Consider the following 21,725-nt stretch of genomic DNA (forward strand, 5'->3'; position numbering starts at 1 on the left):
GGGTGAGCTTTTAAAATGGTTTGTTTAAACTTTCCTTTCCATCAGTGCTGACAAAAGGAAAAATAAATAGGATGGGCTGTTTTAAAGACATTTCTAGTGATAAAAACATAATCATAAAAAGAGTCTCGTAAGAGCTACCAGCTCAGTTATTAGGACACAAAAATGCAGAGAGACACCTGAATATTTGGCTTCTTGTCTAGAGCAGATCTTTAATTGAACCTCAGTATTTTCAGACTTTCCCATCACTGTCTTCTAGATGTTCTCAGCTCTGGTTGTGAACCGGATCAACCGCACAGGATGAGTCTCTGGTCATCGGGAAAAATGGCTTTGGTTGTTCCTGTACTTTTTTGTTTGTTTGTTTTTAAATCTACCCAAATATGAAAAAAAAATATTATGCTGGATAACGAGAAGAGGGCAGATGTGTAGTCACTGAAGCCTTTTCCTTTTTGCCAGGAGCCGATGTGGGATTTGGTGACTGATGGTGCATAGGGTGGAAGCGGCAGAGGAATGTCCCTGTGCAACATCCCCCTCCTGGAGGCAGCGGAGCCTCTGCTGTCCAGCTGGGATCTGCCTCCTTGACCTGAACTTGTCATTGCCCTCTTGATTGGCCCATTCCTGCGCTGCCTAAAAGCTGGCGCTGAATTCCTTAGGTGTGGCCTCAAAACCAGGCATGGACTTCCCTGAAAATCGAGACTTGATTTTTTCCCTCCCGGAAGGGCCTTTCTCAGCTGATAAACGTGGGTTCGTTACTCATGTAAATATGAAATTACAGATTTTGTAGAATGCTGATGTTTTCCGTAACCGCACAAGTTCATGAAAACCTAAAATTAAGGTGGCTGGTTGGTGGTAGGGAAGGGGCCCCTGCTGTGGTGAGGGTGCTGAGGTCTGATTGTTTCTGCCTCTTGTGATTGAAGGCACAACACAGTATAGTCCGGGGAAGCTTTCAAACTTCTGGAGAAGCTCCTGCTAACTGGGGAACACAGCTCGTCCTCAGCCCAGCCTGCCTAGTCCTGCGGCTGCACGAAACACCACAAAGATAAATGCACACAAATGTCGGGGGAAAATGACAAAACGAGGAGACAATACCGAGAGGGATTGGGCAGATGTAAGTTTGCAGTTCATCCCGCTCCGATGCGGTTTCTCTGATCCCTGCCAACTTGTGAGAAGAAGTGGCAGCGCGTTAAGTGCTCGGCCTCCATTCCGGGCTTCTGAAATGCTGTCTGTCGCTCTTCCTTCAGAGCCTTTTTTGTGCCGGCAAAGGAAGGAGCTAAGATGAAGGACTCTGGACAATTCACTTTGCCCTTTTTAAACTGTAAATGTGGAGTGAAATTTTTTATCATCTGGTTCGTCTAATTTTTATTTTATTTTATTTTATTTTCCTCCATGGCTTAAAGTGTTAATTCTGCCCATTGAAATGTAATTTTACTGAGCGATATGAGCCGGAGGCGGAATCTTCACTGCCATCAGAACCCAAATGGTAAATAGGCTCTTTCTCTAATTTGTGGGATGTGCTATAACTCAGTTTGAATGTTGAAAGGAAATGGGCCTCCAGGGGAGTCTGGAGCTCTGTTCATTCAACTTCTAATTAAAGTTTTCCCCTCTCAAGTTTCACTTTATTTTCCGGGGCTTTTGCTCCATGATGATTATTAACATGTGTCCCATGGCCAGGAAATCATTATACCCTTCCCCAACCCAGTCTTTCATAGATGCCTCCTGCTGCAGACGAAGCCGCCTGAAACTTCATCTCTGAAATGATCTGATGGCCGGGGCAGGTAGAAACTAGCTGGCACCCTAAGGCTGCCCAGCCGTTTCGTGCAGCGAGCTGTTGATTCTTTCCAGTGCACTTTGATCAGATGTTGCTGTCCGGCGGAGAGGATCCAGTCCAGGATTTCTTCCAGCCTATTCTTCACGTTTCGAGAGCCCAGGCCAACTCTGGCTTCCTATTCCAACTCCAGCAGGCTTATCTTTTTGGGGGCAGGAATTGTTAGTACAGTTTATCTTGCTTGCTGCAAGTCCTCCCTCAGCTGAGACATGCACTCTGGTGCCGCGTTCTTTTTTTTCCTCCCTCTCTTTTTTATGTTTTCTTCTTGTTGTTTTTTCTTTTTAAATGTGTAAAGTGAAGAGTTCCTCTTCTCCCCCTCTCCCTTTCCACTCCAAAGAACCAACCTCCAGTTAATTAAACGCTGGAACTGTTGCTACTTTGCCAGAGGGGAGAGTGAACCTGTGCCTGCATGTGTGTATGTGTAAAATAGATACAAAAATGTCAATGAACAGCAGGAAAAGTTCTGGGAGACCGTCTTACTACTATCGACTGCTCCGGAGGTCACGACTTCAGAGACAGCGAAGCAGATCCCGGAGCCGGAACAGGCCGCTTAGTAGGGGTAATTGCAACAACAGTTCTCTTTAATTGACAGTGCAAAGACATACGTGCTGTTGCTTACAGGTAGCTTCGTTACTGTCGTTAAGAATGACCAGTGCGAATATTTGTAAGTGTACCTGCTCCCTGTGAAGCGTGTTTCGAGCTTTACGGAAGGTCGGTGGCTTGTGTGGTCCTGCAGTCATGTGTGGGGAGGGAGAGGTGTTTAATTTTCAGAGCTTGGCTGGGGCAGTCAGGCTTGGGTGCTGTTCCTTACAGTGGTTTTAATACCTTGTGTAACTGTAACTAACCCAGTCTTTTCAGTTATCCACGGTTCAGTTTTTTCAGTTGGTATAATTAAGGTAACTACTTTTGTAGGTAACTGTTTGGAGGCCTAACTGATGATTATAAAGATTTGAAAATCCTTGATTAAGCGCTGGTATCTATATGCAAAGGTGTATTGCTAGAACTTCTTGTTCTTCGTGAGCTGAGTATCACCAGCTCACCAGGGGTTTTGAAATGACAAAGCTGAGCACAGTTTAGGGGTAGGATTTTCAAAAAAGCCTAAAGAGTGTGCTCCCGAGGCATTGTGGAAACCTATGGGACTTGTATTCCCAAATCACTTTGCACTTTTAAAAATCCTGCTCTAAAAGGCCTATTTGTCCTCATCAGCAGGAGTTAGGTCCACAGAGTAATGCTTCTTTAGGGCATACTCACTCATGCAGCCCATTTATTCTACTTGAGGCAGCTACTGACCCAGTTGCATTTTTAAAATAAGCTATTCTGGCTTTCTCTTCTAGTGTGAAATAAATGTTTATTGATGCTAATGCCTATCGTTAAAGCAGTCAAGGAAGCGGGAGTCTTGGAGTCATTTCGCTTTTGAACTGTCTTCAGAAAGGAGGGGCAGGGTTGTGTTTGGCCTCTAGTGTGACAACCCAGTCATATTTATAATGTCTTGAGCTTAGTCAAAGCCATTAATTAAAAAGATTACATTTTTCTGTCATTGTGTGACTAAAAAGCACGACTGCAACGCTGCATCAGGTGTTTGTGCAAATCCAGGCTTGTGCTTGTCTCACTGGAGATAATTCTGGTTCGTGAAGAAAAAGTTGACTCTAGCCCTACGAGATTTAGCTTAGTGCAATGTCCTCTGTCTTCTTTTCCTGGCATACAGCATTTTTTTCAGGATTTTGAATCATTACTGAGAAAACAATAGGAAGCTAAATCAGTCCCTGAGCTTCACCTTTTCCTTTAAGCAAACAGTGTTTTTCTTTCCATGATTTTTTTTTTATGTTTTGTTTTGCCTGTCAGGGAGGAGTGTTTGTAAACTCCCAAGCATGTAACAGTTCCCTTTCCCCCTTTATTTGTATAGTGTTCGAAACCAAAATATTTTACTGTCATTTCAGTTACTGTGACAAACGAAATGTGTTAGTTTCATTTAGGTAACCCAGCATGAACTTAATGGTGTAATTTGTCATGAACACAAGGAATACGCAGGCAGATTTGATGGAAATGGAAATCAACCCTAATGTTTGTAAGAAATTGGATTTGAACCAGCTGAAATCTTCTTGCTGTTGATCTCTCCCTGAGTATTTTGGGTTTGTTGCACATCATCTCTAGGACTCCTGCCTGCTAGGAGGATCGTAACACTCAGCACTAGTTGAGCTCTTCTTACCTGTAGATCTTAAAGGGTTTTGCAAATCTGGATAAGAAGTTTCTCTTTATTTTTGACATGTTTTTGTAAGAGATGCAGAAAGCGAGTTGTGCAGTGGCGGTGTCATACAGCAAGGTAGGACTTGCTCCAGTCCGGAGCGGCTGCCTGCTGCTCCAGCGCCCTGGCTGCAAGTCTGGAGTGCAGGAAGTACTAGAATGCAGCAAAAGAGATACTTTCCTTGATAGTTTTGATCCCACTGGAAGGTTAATGAACAGGAGACTGTAGGGGGGTGGGAGCTACGCAGAATGTAGAAATCAGAATGAGGTTGTAGAGTTTTTGGTTTTGATGTAAAGTTAATTTCCAAAACCTAAGTCTGGATGAAGGAAAGAGCTGAGGGTCTCCTTCCCAAATGCTGACTTGCAGTGTAATTTGCTGTCTCTAGCTAAGACACTCAGTGATCTGATATCCTTAGTGGGAAGTTACCATAAATTCATGAGCACTGGAGTTATTGCACAGCAACTGGCAATGGTCTGTTTTGCCACATGTGTGTTTCCCGGACATCCTCTTGGCAACGTTTTGCTCTCTCTAGTCTCTGGACCCTTTGCCAAGATCCCCAGAGAGCCTGGGTAAGCCTCTGGCCCTTAGCTGGAAGTGCAGCGATGCCTGGAAGTTGAGCTTTTCCAAGGTGCGTCACTTCAGCAGATGATCAGCATGCTTTTGGACACGGAACTTGCCGAGGATCGGGCAGCTGTTACACATTTACCAGGCAGGAGGAGATCTCTGCTGGCACACACCACACCGCACCCCCCCCCCCATCTGGAATCACTCCCTCTTTGTGCTGCAGCAATCCGGGATGGTGAGTCCCTGGTGCCGGAGCTGTCACTGGGGCACCCATGAGATGCAGGTGCTGCCATCTGCTGCCAGCACGGCTCCTGTGCCAACCGCTGTAACACGCCAGCTTGCTGTGAGTCAAAGAACCTCTCTCAGCCCACTCGAGTTTATACCAGTCAGTCTCTTTGAATAAAGAAGAGGTTGTGTTTAAAAGCGTATATTTATATCCTGCCACTTCCCACTCTCACCCCCTGCGGGGGCAATGCCACCTATCCACGCACGCCCTTCTGATGCGCGCTGCCGCATGAATGCTGCCTGCTGGCCTTTTGTAAGGATGGAGTGCAGCCTGCCCGAGGACGAGCGGTAAAAGTCAGGCTGGGGTTATAGCTTGCATGGCTGCATCGCGGTCATAGGTGGTGGCTGTTATAGCTGAGACCTAGTCTGGGGAAACTGGTCTTGCTTCCTGAGGTACAAAGAGATAACCACTCCCTCAGGAAAGCTCATTTTAGATAGGCAAAGTATCCAAGGGAAGTAGGGGATTGCTTTCTGTTGGAACTCCAGATGGAGACAATCTGATGTGGCACGCAGAAAAATGTGTAGGGCTTTCAGCTGTTCGCAATGACAGACAGCTTATTTGATGATTCCTGCGATGGTGTCCTCTATTCTAGAGCTCTCTGGTTAGCTCCAGTGCTTATAACACATTCATCACATTTCAGTAAGTTTCCCAGTCTGCCCCTGTTTGAGGTCCAGGGCTAGAATAGTTGAAGAAGAGTAAAACTGCTTGGGAGGACAAATCAGACCAGAACAGGAAGGCGTGCTGTCAGACGGCTCATGTGATCGTGCCTCCAGTGTGTTTAAATTATTGCTATTTGATAGTGGATAGACAAGACAGGTTTCACACCACTGTTAATCTTTGCTTGAATTATGATAATGTCTGAGGTCTCCTGGCTCTGCTTTCCACAGAGATTTGGGACACGCTGCAGGTATACAGTCGGTAGTTAAAAAAAATTAACTGCAGAAACGCCATCTCTTTCTCAGACCATCTGTTCGGCTCAGAGATGTGTGTAACTGTATGAGGAATCACGGCAGTAATTATGATTACTACCAGGTGATCCACCTAATGTGGTGGAAGGTACTTGGGAGGCAGAGAGGGTAGAAGGAAAACTATCGATAAAAGCAACACCTGCTTCTGCCTGCAGTACTTTGGTCTGTGGCTTTCTTCGTGGTATCTCTGCTTCTACTTAATTACAGGTATAATGAAGGAACAAGGGTCAATGGCAAGTGGTCTGAAAATTCAGTTTGCTCATAGAAACTGCTCACGGGTGCTCATTCACGGTTCTGTATCTGAGCCAAGCGCAGCTTTGCCTTCACGGCTTGCTTCTGTAAAACTCCGTAGGCAATCAGTTGTCATCAAAGCGCTAAGAATTTGAGAACATTTCGAGTTCCTGATCTTGAAGGTTTAGTGTTCCTGATACTTCTGCCTCTGTCAGCTCCTTGGACATAAATGTCTTGCTCTAAGTTCTGTTTATCACAAATGCTTTTCAAGGTGTTCTACAAAAAGGATTTTTATTAAACAGGCTTTCTCCTTCTTTTCCTTTGATGGCTGCTGTGAAGAGAAAACTGACTGATCTTCAGCAAAGCCCAGTATTTTAGTACACCAAACACTGAGAGCTTGGGAGGCTAAGGTCAGGCTGTTTTTTTCTCAGCACAGGGCTATTCAGATACACATCTCTTGAAAATGGCTGGATTTTAGTCCTTCTCTCTCTGTTTGATGAGATTAGAACCTTTTAAGTGATAAATGAGAAATCAGCTTATACCCAAACAGCCAATACCATAGAGGTTAAGGCACTTGCTTGGGACAAGGGAAGCAGAGACCTGAAAATTGTCCCAGCATGTAACAGAATGACATAAGAGCAGAGATGGTTTTATTATATTTAAAGCTAACTGAAAGTTTGCATAGTTCTCTCTAATATTTCCTGGCTGAAAATCTGTTCTGCAGCATATTAACAAGAAGCAATGTTTGACAAGAAATGCCATGTGGAACTTCTCCCTTTCCACCTCTGTGGGACTTTGTCCCGTAGGCCAGGGCAGTGCCCTGGACACGACTCTATTAGCTGTGGTCGGCTGAAGGGATCTCTCCCTCATTCGATTAGAAATTTTGCTCTTACTGACAATTCCCACTGTATAGTTAAGTAAGATTCAGGATTCTGTAAGTAAATAATGCACATGAAATGTGCAAACAATACGTTGTTCTTTTCATGACCCAGTATTAATTTTTCTTTGAATTACTCTTAGCTGCAGGCCTTTCCGACGGTTGAAAGCATGTGTGTGTTTCAATGTATGTCTCCTGTCTGCACTTACTCTAAATGAAGTTTAGCTCAGTTCTAGCTATGGCAAGGGCCTGGGTATTAGAACACCTGCATCGTATCCAGACCTGCCTTTCCTGATAGATCAGTATTGACCAGACCTGTCTGGTCAGAAGAACAGTGTCATAATCAGCTAACGAATAAATAAGCAAATAAGTAATTTGTCACGTGCCGTCCAAACAGAGCGCCTCCCTACGCTTACAATGCCCTCTTCTTTTCGCGTGCCAAACCGATATGTGCCCCCGAGCTTTGATTGTCTTACTGTGGTCCCTATTTTTGACAAACCGAATAGCCATTATGAATACAGTACCACCATCAGAACCTCATTTGTGTACCTGCCTACAAAGGGCACGCGTTACTATAACCTCCTCTTTTGTTGTTGTTCTGGTCTTTGGATTGCATCTAGATTGTTATATAATAAATTTGTTGAGAGAGACCATGTCTCTCTGACAAACATTTAGCAGCTTTTAATGGTCTGTATGACTAAGGAATATGATTTTTTATTAAAAGAAGCTGATTCCACATCAGCATGAGGAAGTTTGAAATATAGCGTTACCCTTGCAAACACACGTATGCCCATGTGTTACATGTGTTTACATTGGCAGGCAGAAATCTGAGTAAAATGTTCCAGTTTAACTGTTGTCCTCTGACTCACATCCTACAAAATTTGACAAGATGAGTGATTTTGCCTTTTCAGCACCTCTTTCTGTACCAGTGGTTGATACTGAATGAGGTATGGTCAGTAGGAAGTCAAGTCTGGAAAGAAGGATGAGCACAACAACATGTTACTGGTCAATCTGCCTGGTCGATCTGGTCTCTGAGGCGAGACCGAGTCACTGTACCTCGGGACTCCCGCATGGGCTGCCCTGCCTGGCCACCTTCCAGTCTCAAACATCTGGGGTCATGTCAAACTTAGGATCTCTCTTCCCATCCTTAATTTATAATTTACTTGTTTTTAAGTTATAAATTATTAACTTAGGAGCCAACCAATAGTACAATTCTATTCTATTACGTAATAGAATCATAGAATCGTTAAGGTTGGAAACAATTATATTGCCTGATATTCTGGACAGCCAAAGGAGTCCGTGTGTATACTTTGCCTGTCTCCCGTATGTGAGATTTCTTGAAGAATCCACATCACGTGCCTTAGAATACCTATAATTTTTCTAAAATCTATTGCATAACAATTCTTTTCATTTAAGGGCTGGGAGCCGGCAAGTGAAGACTCCAGTAATAAACATTGGCGATAGGGGTTTTTTTTTTCCAAGGGTGGTGTCTTTTAAATGTCAGGAAAAGGAGACCTTCCTGCTTCACAGTTTTTAATGGCCATTGCTTTGTTTTTCAAGTCTCTTGTGGCATTTTCTATTTCAGTGCAGAACTCTTGCAGTTTTTCATTGAAATTTTAACAGCGTGGCTGACAGATGCCCATAGAAAAGATATGCAAAAATTTTTAGACTGTGCTGTTTGTAAGAAATGTTCATCAGCAGCCATGCTATTTTTAGTGCTAGTGCTCCAGCTGAAACTTTGCTGTATTTGTTCAACGCTTAATTGTCTAATAAAAACCTATACTAAATTTATTAATTTGGGAAGTAGTGCATGATGGAGGAATTCTTGAATTGTCTTGATATGAAAACAATGGAAGTAGAATTCTAAATATCCATTTAATAAACAAAAATTTAGATTGAATTTATTGTCTATGAAGGCAAAGGTTGGACAGACCCTTCGGTGGGAGCATGGTGGCAGTAGTGCCTTGAGCTCCTTCTTTTGCTCGTACAGTGCTGGTGATGCCTCACTGACCGACACCACCTCCTTTAGAAGTATGCCAGCAATGCAGAAGCATCAAAACTTTGTGAATATTTTCTGTGACAAACCTGTCAATTCTTACTAGATTAAAAATTAATCAAGGTTCAAAACTTCCCATGAGGAGCCATTGGAAACACCAGAGCGAATCTCCAAGGAGCGCTGGCCCTTCTGCTGTCTGCATAGTAAGCTAGAAGCCCACATGCAGGAATCAAGGTTTACAAATATCCCGTCCCGTCTTGCTGTTGTCAGTAGTGGAAGGAACAGCCTCTGTTTCCAAAGGCACAGACTTCCTGATCAGCCACGTTGTGTGCAACCACTGGTCAGTGCTGCCTTTTAGTGTCTGGAGCTATGGTGCACTTAAACCATAATATTGTTAACAAACTATGGGGTGGCTTTTGGAGAATGTTTGGGATTTGGGGGACCAGCCATTTCATTTGCTTGTGACAGGCTGCCGTAACACCTCACTGTTTATTTGCTTTTCACTTGTCCTCTTAACGACAATATCCTGCAGTTTTCGGAGCTTTGTATTTTCCTCCTTCCTTGATTTTCTTGTGTTGTAAATTCTGACACATTTTGAGAGGAATGTTGCAGAGGAGGCGATTGAAGACTTGCTGGGTATGGAGTTTTGATAATGAGACACTAAAGGGGGGAAAGAAGGGAAGGAAAAGAAAGACCAGAGAACTGTGGGGAGTAACGTGGAACATGGGGGAAGGTTTATGCAGGGCAGCACAGCCCCCCTGATTCAGTGTCAGCAGCGGTAGCTGTGTTTGTGGGTTGAGGCAGGGACAGCGATCTTTGCAAGTCACATAAGCAGCTTGAAAAGGAGCAGGTTTGACTAAAGATCCCAAAACCGTGATGAAATTGGGCAACCAGAAGGGTGTACGTGTCTGCTGATACCATCAGTGTGGGCTACGTGTCCATTGTGGTGTTTGTGGCTCTACCCAAAACAGCAAACGTCCTCTGAATATCTTCATGCGTAACCAAAACACTGCCTTGTATCAATTGTGTGATTTTCTTTAGCACAGTTATAAGAACCGCAAATAGTTCATGGACTTGAAAGAAGCCTGAGGTAGATGCATTCTCATTTAACCAGTGAGGTCTCCAGGGATAACTTGCAGGAAATCCCGTGGATGGTCAATGACAGTCATGGCACAAATCCGGTAGCGGTAATGGCACAAACTCCACCCGCTCTGTATTTTCCTTTGAGGCTTTCCTTTTGCCCCAAGGTGAGAAGAGAACTCAGGAGTTTTGACTCTCGTGTTCTTTTTCTAACATCTTGACCATGGTCCTGTACCTGAATGTCCCATGGTCCCAGCAGCTGCCTCTTTAAGAGGTAACTAAATATACCAACAGTCTTGATAAAATTGTGAGAATTGCCAATACTGCCTAAGAGTAACTCAGGAAATGACTGTCCAAGGAACAGCTCATTTAACGCTGTGTCAGAGATTTGGGAATTGGACCAGCAACTTTCAGGCAAGTTGAGGGTTGACGGTTGTCTCTTTTTGCTCATCTTTTGCTTATCTCTATTTTAAGTCCTTCCCTTCTGGTGGTGACCTCACTTTTCCCTTACAGTGTTGCTAAGAGGGGCTGATTACTCTGAAAGGAAATGAGTAGCAGATTTGCTCCCAAGTAATGCAGAGTGAGTTTTTATCTAAAAGCTATAGGTAATAAATGAGAAAGGTTAAAAACCCCAGTCTGAGTCCAAAAAAGAATTGCTTCCAAAAGCATGCTTACAGGGGTTTCAGCAGATTTTTCATGATCTCTTATGTATTAGAGTAAGTTTGTCTCCTTACAGCTGTGGCAGTCCAAACAATTTAGACACAGAGCTGCCTTTTAAAGCTTTTAAACCTATATTTCCCTTGAAGGTCTTCCAGTGTGCCACTAATCCCTTAAGTTATTGCACTGAAGGCACTCTATAATCCTTTAATTTACTCTGCTCTCAACAGAGTCAGGGAACGAGCTGGGTCACTCTCCGTATTTGGGCATTATCAGTTTTGCTTTTTGCGACTCGGACAGTAGCTGAAGGTAGTTTGCTTTCCTTTCAAACACTGCAGAGAATATTTTCAATTTAGGTATTAATTGCTCGTGTGTTGGAGGATATGCATATTTAAAAAGGTACACAAAACCCAGAACTTCCTTTCTCATTCCACTGTTTTATGCAGCCTTGGGGTCAGGCTTTTCAACTCAGTTTCCTCAGGCCCCTTTGGAAATCAGCAAATGTAAATTTGATGGCTTTTTGAAAACTGTTAATCCATTCCCAGTATAGAACTGGTGAGGGTCAAGAGACATTGTCAGCCACAGGTAATTTCTGGAAGCCTCATCTCCCCAGGCCTACAGGAGACAAAGCTTCTGACTACAGTTTCTCTGGTGGTGCTGAAGGTAAAGCTTTATGGTGATGGGTAACTCTAGGTCAGTGCTATGGTTTCTTTTTTAATAAGCAGAAATCCTGTAAGAGGTTTTCTAGAGCAACACATTAGTTGCCTAAACTTGGAAGGTTTGACCTGTCTGTTGCTTCTTGGTTGCATGAGGGACACGTGTTTTTATTGTGGGTTTGTTCTTGAGAGCTCGGAGTCCCGACCTGCTCTCGGAGGCTCGTTTATGGATACTGGCTACTCAGCATTACTGCAGGAGTTCATTTTAAGTTGAGCATTGAAGCATTCACTCTGGGGGAAAAACATGCCCTGCAGTTGTGTGGACTTTGAGGAACATTTACAAGAATGAAGATGCCAAAGTTTTGCTTCATTAACATTTACACTGAAAAAGGAATCCTCAGATGCTGAGTACTTAAAGTTTCTTTTTGAAGAAACCAATTTATTTGAAGTGCAAGTTTCTTTTGTACATTATGTGCTCACATTTTTGATTTCTTAAAGCACTTCCGCATCAGTGAATTTCTTGTAGAGTCGGAGATCAAGCCTGGGCTTGTTCTGAGGTATCCAAATGTGGTAATAGGTGGACTGTTGTAAAATTTGGCATCTGGAGTTAAATTACAGGATGCTTCTTAAGCTTCTTGGTTACTATAGTAACAGGTAATAGTCATCCTTCATGATTAAGCAGTGTCCATGGTAACCAAACGAGCAAGTTTTAAATGAAAGATATTTTCCTTTTACAGTTTTAGCAGTCAAAGGTTAACATTTATTACCTTTATACCCTTAGACGAGAGCAAATTTTGATCTGGCTGGGTTATTTAAAGTGAGACCATTTGGTGTTCATTTGCATAACGTTACTTCTAGGACCAGCGGAATGTTGGGTGAATATCAAGGTAAAATTTCTGAGAGTGGGGTGTAGTGCATTAATCTCCCCAGGAAGAGTGAAAGTAGTCCACAACATGTGTTAAATCGTTCTGCAGCGTTGCAGTGTGGTGCTGAGCAGCTACCATATTGCTCCTCGGAGTGACTGCGGTTCAGTAGAGGAGGAAGGAATCCCTGCGTGTACCTGGCGTATTTTTTACTACAGAAAATGCAAATGTCAGTGTTAGCGTAGGTAAGAACATCCTCCAGCTCCCTCCCGCTTCAAAAATAGGATGAGAAATGTACAGGTGAATGTAGCCCTGCTGGATCCCTTTTTGTAATCTGCTATACATTTTCGTTCGTAGGTAAACAGTGGGTATCACTTAAAAAAAGCACGGCAACGCAACCACAAAGCAAGCACAATTGCCATAGGTTAGTTGCATAAAGGAATATAGTTGTTTGAATAGTGGTTTCTGTATGTCCACCTGTGGCACGCTATTCTTTATGTGCTATAACAAAACATGACTGCTTCTTAATGTTTTCTTTCCTGTCTCTTTTCATTGGCACTGGCAACGTTTGCTTGGAAATGAAAGAGTGAGCCTGTGAAGCTGACACCTGCAAGTATGTTTTCAGAGCATGTATGTGTAAGAGGAGCAGATACAGCCTCCCACCCCCAAAGGAAATATAAGTATCAGTCACAATAAATTCGGATTTACATGCCACATTTAGAAGAGCTAGGGGAAAGACGTATGAGTAACAGCGGCAAGGAGAGGAAGCATGTTCAGCAGTACTCGGGTATGGATGCACACAGGTACATCGCCAGCGTGCTGCAGACGCGCTGCGTCCTGACACGCGTGTGCGTGCGTGTGCCCCCCATCCACACACGAGCAAAGGCAGAACATTTGGGTAAGCGCTCACCTTTAAAAAATAGGCAGGTTGACAGAGAAGGTGTCACTCTTTTTATAAGCCTTACCTTCTATCTAATGCATATGAAAACAAAGGAGACTTGTTTCTGTTTGCTAGGAGAACTCTTGGGCCTCCTGTATAAACGTTTGGAAAAACAGGAGAAAAATTCTCAGCTGATCCCAACCCTAGATAATTGTAACTGGAGGAAGAAAGGTGTTTTCAGACTTTTCCTGTCACTGCTGCTTTTTAATGCTGCCTTCGAGGTGCTTGATCAGGAGGGATACTATATTTTGTCCCGTAGCTACCAAAAATCCAGTTAGTTAAAATACGTTATTCTTCTATACGTGTTCCTGATGAAGCTGTATCCTAAATAGCCAGTGTTAGATCCCAACCTTCTCTTTCTTGAACAATAATAAAGTTCCTTCAATGTTAAGGCAGACTAATTTGGATTAATAGGCTCTGGGCATCAAGACTCTTCGAGGCTGGTGCAAGAGCTGCATGTACTATGTGAATTTCAGATCTTAATGTTTGGTCTATTATGCAGATGGATGTGAATAGAGATATGTGTGTGACCCCATTTATCTCTCTAATGAAGTGCCATCAATAGAACATCTGTTTCTTTGCTGTAGAAGATGAAATCTCTGATGAATCATGCTTGTAAATTAAGTATTTATTTAATTTGCATTTTGCCAGTACAGACCTGTTATAGCAGCCACCAGGCACGACTGGAAAAATGGCCTCGTAATTAAACTGCACAAAGTTTTCGTTTATGCTGTGCTGCTACTTCGCACTTGAAGTAAACTCTTCTGAACCAGTCTGTAGTTCACCTGTCCAAGGCAGCTATTAAGAAAGCCCCAAGCCAGACATAAGAACACCTGGCCAAGGAAACAAACCTCACTGACGGGAGACAAAAGCATGGCTGCGATCAGATGTGTATCTCCCACCTCTCTGGGGTTGCCCCTGTGGCACTATGTCCCTCTATGCTTTTTAGTTCTCTCTGAAATTGGAAGCAAAGAGGGCCGACGTGGTGTGGCACAATCCGTTCTTTGAGATTTCCAACTCTGGTTTGCAGCCCCAGGCGTTTTAATGAAACAGGAGGCCGGGCAGGACCTGCCTCAGCTGTACTGAAATCCCCGAGAGAGGCTGAGCTGCAGGAGGGACAGTCCCTGCTCCAGCCGCTCTGCAGCAGGGAGCCTGCGAGGTTAGCCAAAGGCTACGCGAGTCCATCAGGCGGGTGTCTGTGGTCCTGCAGCCCCATGTGCTGATGGACGCCTTCTGTTGGGCCAGCAGCGTGCAGAGGCAGCTGGCCACGGACGGTGCTTCATGCCACTGGGGCTCCCGGCCGTCTCAAGTGGAAGGGGGTTGTATCCCCCTGCCCTGTCCCGGACCATGTGTATAGGTGGCAAAGTTTACGTCCACAGTGACACAGACCACAGCGAGTATAAAAGTTTCTCCTTTGCCTTGGATCGCCTCTGTGAATAGGCAGCCGTGCTGATGAAGGGCTACAAGAAAGCAGCGCGGTAACAGTTTTGAATCTTTGCAGAAATGTTAAGCATGATGGATGAACCTAATTTAAATCTCCCCAGAGCTGACTTCTTGTTCTCCAGACTCCACGTTGCTTGTCTTTATCATCACATAGGAGGAAGCTGATGTTCCACTTCACTTTATCATCCTTTCCAGTTTAATCAGGGTATTAGCAGTCTCCATGATCTGGTCCCCAACCAGGCTAGAATTTCATCTTTTTCTGATGTATTTTTTAAGTCTGTGCTTGATTTCAATTTTACCCTGGAGAAAAGGCTCCTAATGATATGCCGTTAGCAAAAGACGAATTTGTTCTCTAGACATCATAGCAAAGGAAGATAAATATAATACATATTTTATTTCAGAGACTGATAAATAAAGAATAAAAATACTATATATATATATATACCTAATTAAAAAAAAACAGTAAAAATGGAGTTTGCAATAAAGGCTGCTCAATCAGCACGATTTGCTATTTATTGTTAGGAAGGGGGACTGATTTTCTGGATGCCTTATCTTGTCTCTCTGTCACCACCCTGGCACCAGGTCTGGGGACCCACAGCTGTGTCTTTCTTTTGGACGTGGATCTGTTTCTTCAGTTCCGTAGCACAGAGAAGTTAGCGGTGTGGATATTTTCAGCCTCCTCATGTTGCGAATTATCTAAGCGCTCCTTTCCCATTTGTGCTGTTTTCTTCTCCCCTTTCCTTTTTGCCCTCTGGGAACATATTTCCTTGACAAATGTGTCTAATCTGTGTCCTCAGGTAAAGAATATATTCCCCATTGATTTCTAGGAGGGCAGAATTTGCCCCAGGTATCTATCGCTGAGCTACAAGGAGGAAGGCAGTACATGGCGAGGGAGGCACCTGCAGTGGGGACGTGAACTGGCCGGAGGAGAGGCGTTAGCTGGCTGCCCGCGCACGGAACGGCCCTGCACGGCAGCGGAAGGTACGAAGGGGCGTACAGAAGAACGGGGAAAGTCCTCTTAACTGTCGGCGATGCTGAACGTCAGCTGAACAAGCAGATAAACAGCACCAGAGAGAAACGATGCCTGCGTCGGAAGCGGATTTCCAGGCTGCACAGATCTCCTTTGTCCTCTTGCTGGGTCAGGGCTGTGGGTTAGGTTGGCCAGCGAAGGGGCTTCAGCTCCCTCTAGTGAGGCAGCTGGATTTCTGCTATATCAGAGCATCACTCCCTTTACCCCGCTGCTGGGTGATACCAGAAACACTGCTTACTCCAGCTTCGAAGGGTGGAAGGCCTAACTGAGCTTTCCAGGAGAGAAGAGGCTGCAAAACTGGGCAGCCAAAGCCCACAGAAAGACATGAGAAAAGTCCCATTTCTGCTTGCACGCTTCAAAAAGCACCTTGGCATGCTGCTGGGAAAGAGTTCTCTTCCTGGGTAATACTAGAGAAAACAGAGGAACAGCTATATATTGAGCACACAATAAAATAGCACAGCTTTTTTCAGTACTAGGTTCAAGAGCCATTAATAGCACTTGCTCAGAAGCACTATGAGGAATATTAAATACTAGGCAGCAGATGATATCCGGGAACCTGACACAGAGATGATATGAGATCCATTAAAGTGCACAGCGTGCTATGGCAAAAGTCAATGTCACTTCAAATCATTATTTAACAAAGAAAAAGCCTTTCTTCCAGAAGATCTTCGTCCCACTTGGAGAGAAGATGGTCATAATTTTTAGCTGATGGGAAACTGTGTGGTCTGATGTGTTCTGTGAGTTAAATTGGTTTCTGTTTTCCCAGCCAGTTCTAATAAGGCTCCTCAGCTCACACCGCTGTCCCAGCCACCATTCTTGTAGCTGCAGAGGACTGTGTGGCTCAGCGGTGCTTCAGGTGCCTCTTTATGCTTTCAGGCAGTTCCGACGGTCGAGTCAGGGACAGCATTCCCCCTGTTAAGCTGACTCTAGTGTTTTTGTAACGCCTGAGTCATCTGCGAGGGAAACAAAGGTAATGGGAAGAAGCTGGATCTGTTTGGTGTCGTCACTGTGGATAGCATTAGCTGTAGGCGTGCAACCAGCCTCTAACTATTTAATTCTAAATATTTTGTGCCAGGGTGTAGCACCAAAGGCAAGTAAGGAGCCCAGTTTGTTTTTTTGTTTTGTATGTAAATGGTTAGATAAGGGAGGCTTTTTTTTCTACCAGCTATAGTTCTGTACACAGTATCGTTAATAGTCTGAGAAGTCTGAATAGTCTGAGGGGCGTGAGAACATATGAAACTATTTCTGCTTAAAGCATTAAATGAGTGAGGAGTAAATCACTGATTCTGGTGTAGAAGAGTTGTGGGTACAGCCAGTGGGATTGCTGTGCTTTATAGAAGTGTATTTAACTAGAGATTCCAGGATGCAAGAAGAAATTATTTCATTCTAATATAAAAAGTGGTGGTGACGCAAACTTTCATTAGCCTGGAGAACAGCAGCTCTGAGTGTTCATTAGCTTTGCTTTTAGATGAGTCTGATTTTTCAGAGGGCAGCACTGCCTGCCCTAAACTTTCGCTTCACAACCATTTTTATTTAAAAGTCAATTTTAATGCCTAATAAAGGTTTGACTTTTAATTAATTTTGTGTGGCATAACAGTTATAATGTTGCTGTAAGGGATCAACTGGAATTCACCGAGGGAGCAGCAGGGCATCGGGGGATGCGATCCAATAAATAGTTCTCCAGGCAATTGAACAATGAAACTGGCCTTGCAGCTGTATTTCTAGTCCAGCTGACGGGAGCAGGAAGACAGTGTTAGGAGTGTTCGCAAGGGCATTTGTAACCTGCCAGTGGTTCTTAACTGACCTTTGTCTGTTGGAAACCAGACGTTTTTGCATCTCTGCTTCCCATTCAAAGTTATTCATGCCTCGTGAAGGGGAAAGATGGCGCCATTCAGTATTTATTATTTTCTGTCTTTGTTTATTCCTGGGGTAATCTTAATCTTTTTAGAAGTCCCACAATTCTAGCAGTAGCTTCTAAATACCCCTTTGGATTCAGATCAAAGATCCAACTTTCCTCCTGGACTCACGTGGCCACCTAAAGCTGTCTGAAATGTAGATTTTTCTGCAGCCTCTTTTGAGTATTTGGAATCACACAGACACTACAAATATCTACTCTCCAGGGATTGTTTTTAATTCATAAATGCTACTGGGAGCCATGTTAAATAAATCACTTCTGTTACTGTGTGCCTCTTCCTCTCCTCTGTTGGGTTTGTAGTAAGGAGTTATTAGATAATGCTGAAATTAGAGGAATAACACCTAAATTCATTAAGCAATAAAATTAATTCACGGACTGTAATTGTATGAGCAGGAGACCGGTAATTCCTGTTCCCTCTGGTTTCACAGAAACTCCGCCCTGGTGAGCTCTCTGGGGCGCCCTGGAGATGTCAAGCACTAAACCAATGGGGCAGGACAGGGAGGAGCACACCTTCACTGGCGGATCGTTGCCTAAGGTCAGGAGCCCGTCTGACCTCTCCGAGGGCTGCCTGCAGGATCTTTTCCGCCAGCTTTTCGTTCTGATCAACTCTTAGTTTTTTGCATTACATCTAGACGGTCTGGTGAAGTTTTATTGTCCTCTTAAGTCTCCTTTCCTTAAAGCATGTCACTGCTACGGTGCAGGAACCTGGCCTCCTGCCGTGTCTCCCCAGCGCTGCTGGCTTGTCTGGCATTCCAGTCATACTTCTCTTTCTTGCTGCCTCTGATGAAGTCATCATCTCTACTTCTCCTCTTACTCCTGGCTTGTTTGGAGTGCCATGGCATGTGTGTTGCTGACAAGCACGGCTTCCTTTCGGTGAGTTGAGGGGAATGTTTTCTCATTGCTAACTTCTCTGACGCTCGTTCAGATTTGTGCCTCCCTTTCTTGTTTGGAGTTGGAACAGTTTCATATCAGAAAACCAACTTGCTAGGAAGCGCCTGCTTGTTAGTTATTCCTTCCAGCTGGTTCTCTTTGCTTTTGTTCATACTGTCTCTTCCACTGGCTGATCCCTGGAACTGTGTGTGAGAGGAGAGCAGGAGAGGGGGAGCGCGTGGAGAGAGATGAACAAACAGAAGGAGCTAATGTATTTCATTCCCACTAATGAGAGCATAATCCTGATGATCTCTTGGACTAGCTGTGATTCACAAGAGCAGGTAATACAAATGTAAAAACATCTCACTTGCTAAGTGAAAAGTAAACAGTATTAATATTTGTTTGTGTGTTTGTTACGCATAATGACCCGCTCCGTAGCAGAGTCGGAGAAGTTACAAGGAAGAAGGCAGTGATGTTGAGGGGGTTAAACAAGAGCCCTGGTGCCAGGAGTTCCTCGCAGTCTGTTCCGCTGCTGGTGTCCTGGAAGCCTTGGGTGGATTGCTGTGCTGTTCTGTAACTATTCCGCAGCACGAAGAGCAGGCGTGGAAATGTGTAGCAGGGATCAGTTATTCTGTCAATTCAAATGCCTTGAATTAGTTAACAAATCAAATGTGTTTATCACTTTACAGAAGCAGTTTCAGAAATACTCATAAGCCCTAGGTCCTAAATTAATGTGCAATGTTTACAGTGTCCTCCTGTTGGCAGTGAAGTCAGTGGGATGCTTTCAACGTTGGCAGCTTAAAAATAAATCCTAGTGCAATACAGACCAAGCAGTATTTCGGACCCGGCTCTGGGTGATAACCTGGGAGAGGTTCCAGGGGTTTGATTATTTCAAGGAAGTTTCTCTTTGAAGATCTTATCCTGCACTGGGGAAAATCCAAAACATTGCAGCCTTCTGTAAAGATTTGGAAAAGCAGGAAGCACTTTTGTTTGTTTCTTCTTGCTTCTGTGATTGCATAATGTGGATGAGCCCCAGCCCAGCCTCAGCCTGTGGCAGACATCGAACAGTGCTGCTTATGGCGAGATCTAGTACCTGGTCATGAAAAAGAATTGGGAGGGCCCACAGAAGCACAGTTTTATGATATGCGGAGTGGAAGTAAAACAGAGTGTGAGTAGAAACACCGAGTTATCACTGGGCAGGCTCAGAAAAGTACAGAAGAAATAACAACGAGGAAAACATTAGATGAGGAATTTCTGTCAGAATAGCCACAGGACTCCTCAGAGTGACTTAAGAACCCTTCCCAGTCTAATTTTCAGATTTTTAAGAGCTTCTAAAGGGCCAGGTAGAACATTTAGGTCAGCTTGCCTGATTCAGTTGTCCAACATTAATTAGATGACAACTCATTGCTCATCCGTATATATGCCATCCTTCATTTGGGCATTGCATTTTGAGCTGTTGGAAACGGCAGAGAATCAGAAAGCCGTCCCTTTCTGTGGGCATCCGTTTCTGCACACTGGCGTCTCTGCTGCTGGGTAATGTGGCTTTCCTCGCTATACCCCAGGAATCCATATCCAGATCCAATATGCCTGCACTTAATCCTCATTTAATAGACTGCTACTTCTGTGATTTTCAGGCCTCTGTGTCATAAAAGAAAGAGTTGGAGGTTTTAATTTCATAACAAGTTGAGGACTTCAGGAGAGCAAATAGTGTCCTGAGATACTGTGTGTCTAAGTCCTCGAATCAAATCTGATCTAGAGCAAATAAATGGACAAATGAAGGCATAATCCTGGAATTTCTATAAGCTGAGGGATAGTATTAAGCTAACAGAGAAATTCTCTGTCTAGTGAGGATGTTATCCAGTAATACTAAGTGCTTCTGAGGATGTCATTCCATGGTTAACTGCCTGCAGTAATACTGTTCCTCATTCTGTAATCCTTCATCTTGGGATACAAAATGGATGGCAGACATCCAGTAATGAAACCTTGCACTGTTCCCATGGGTTTTTCAAGGTTTTTATCAATTGTGACTCTGATGAAAAGCATTAAAATGTCCAAGGGTCACACCATCAGTCTGTAATAGAGGTCAGCGTAGGACCCTGGACTCTCTGTGCCGTACAGAGGCATAACAGAACTGCCCGTAGAGTCTGTCCAGCCAGTAATGGAGTGGAAGTTCAGGAGAGGGGGAAGATGTGTGGAGAGGTTGTGAAGAAAAGGCTGAAGTCACATACTGAATCTGATCTCTTGTAGCTTGCTTGTCTTATGCACAAGTGGGCAAATTTGTCAGAACTCACAGAAAATAAAGCTGGAAGGGATTTCAGGAGACGAGCTGGTATCTGTCTGCTCCAGGAGAGGGGAGGAAGGATGCTCATTGTACCTGAACCTCGCCTGATAGGGAGAGCTCTGACACAGAGATAGGCTTGAACGTACATTTATCTCTCTAGACTCTCAATTCCAATGTAGAACTGTCCGTGCCAAGAGAAGGCTTTTTCCAATAGTTAACCTAAGTATCTTCTGCTGTAAATTAAGACATTTATTTTTCAGCCTCTAGTGGCTTTGGAGAGAGTTTTTATTATTGCCTTACAGCGACCTTTTACGTGGTGGCTGGCTGCCGCAGTGTTACTGCGGGCTTGCTTAAAGCAGATATGGCTAATGCCAGTAACCTGGCCTAAGACTTTTCCCCTAACCCTGAAGAAGTAAAAAGGGTGGTTCAAACCTTTATTTATTCATACTGTTTGCTATGTAAAACTGTTCTGCTGTGCATTTCTGGTAGTTAGGGGTTACTAATTTACCTGTAAGCTATTTTTACTTCCCTTTAAAACAAACACTCCCGCCCACCCCCCTGCACCAAACACCCATGCCCAACCCTCCTTCTAGTTATTTCTGGTTTCTTATAAAGAGTTTTGTCATGTGTCTCTCCTGCAAAGCCTCCCCTCTCCAGTGATACCCACAGTGCTTAAACTAAGCTAAAATGGAGATTGGACTCCAAATTCTTTATGAACCATAAGCTTAACAATAATAGGAAGCTTTATGTCCTAACCCATCTCTGTATTTTGGTCTGGGTCAAACTGACGGGTTTGCTGGCTCTGCTTTGGGTATGTTTTAATGATGAAGTAAGAATTTAAGAGTATAGTTTGTGACTTCAGTGCAATCAGAGCCAGATATTAATCAGCCCTGGGTCATAACACGCTCCTGCTTTCTCTGAAGAAGCCTGACCTCTGTGGTTGAAAGAGGAAGCAGACTGACAGATTACCGAAAGCAAGATGATTGTGCGCTTTGGTCTGACAA

General features: G+C 43.9%; 1 protein-coding gene across 5 annotated transcripts in view; it reads left to right on the forward strand.

The window, feature by feature from the left end:
* The window catches only part of DAB2IP (DAB2 interacting protein), a 200,800-nt gene that overhangs the window by 32,738 nt on the left and 146,337 nt on the right, over positions 1 to 21,725 (forward strand). For 3 of the 5 annotated variants that reach the window (XM_075112380.1, XM_075112378.1, XM_075112379.1), the window contains exon 1: positions 2,106 to 2,381. The exons of 1 other annotated variant lie outside the window; for it this stretch is intronic. In XM_075112380.1, coding sequence (XP_074968481.1) covers positions 2,240 to 2,381 — 142 coding nt within the window. In that variant the 5' untranslated portion in view covers positions 2,106 to 2,239. Of the gene's footprint in view, positions 1 to 2,105; positions 2,382 to 18,398; positions 18,444 to 21,725 lie in introns of those variants that run through there. One more of the 5 variants, XM_075112382.1, reaches the window with a different exon arrangement.

This window comes from Phalacrocorax aristotelis, chromosome 17 (assembly GCF_949628215.1).
Source record: "Phalacrocorax aristotelis chromosome 17, bGulAri2.1, whole genome shotgun sequence".
Taxonomy (NCBI): Eukaryota; Metazoa; Chordata; class Aves; order Suliformes; family Phalacrocoracidae; genus Phalacrocorax; species Phalacrocorax aristotelis.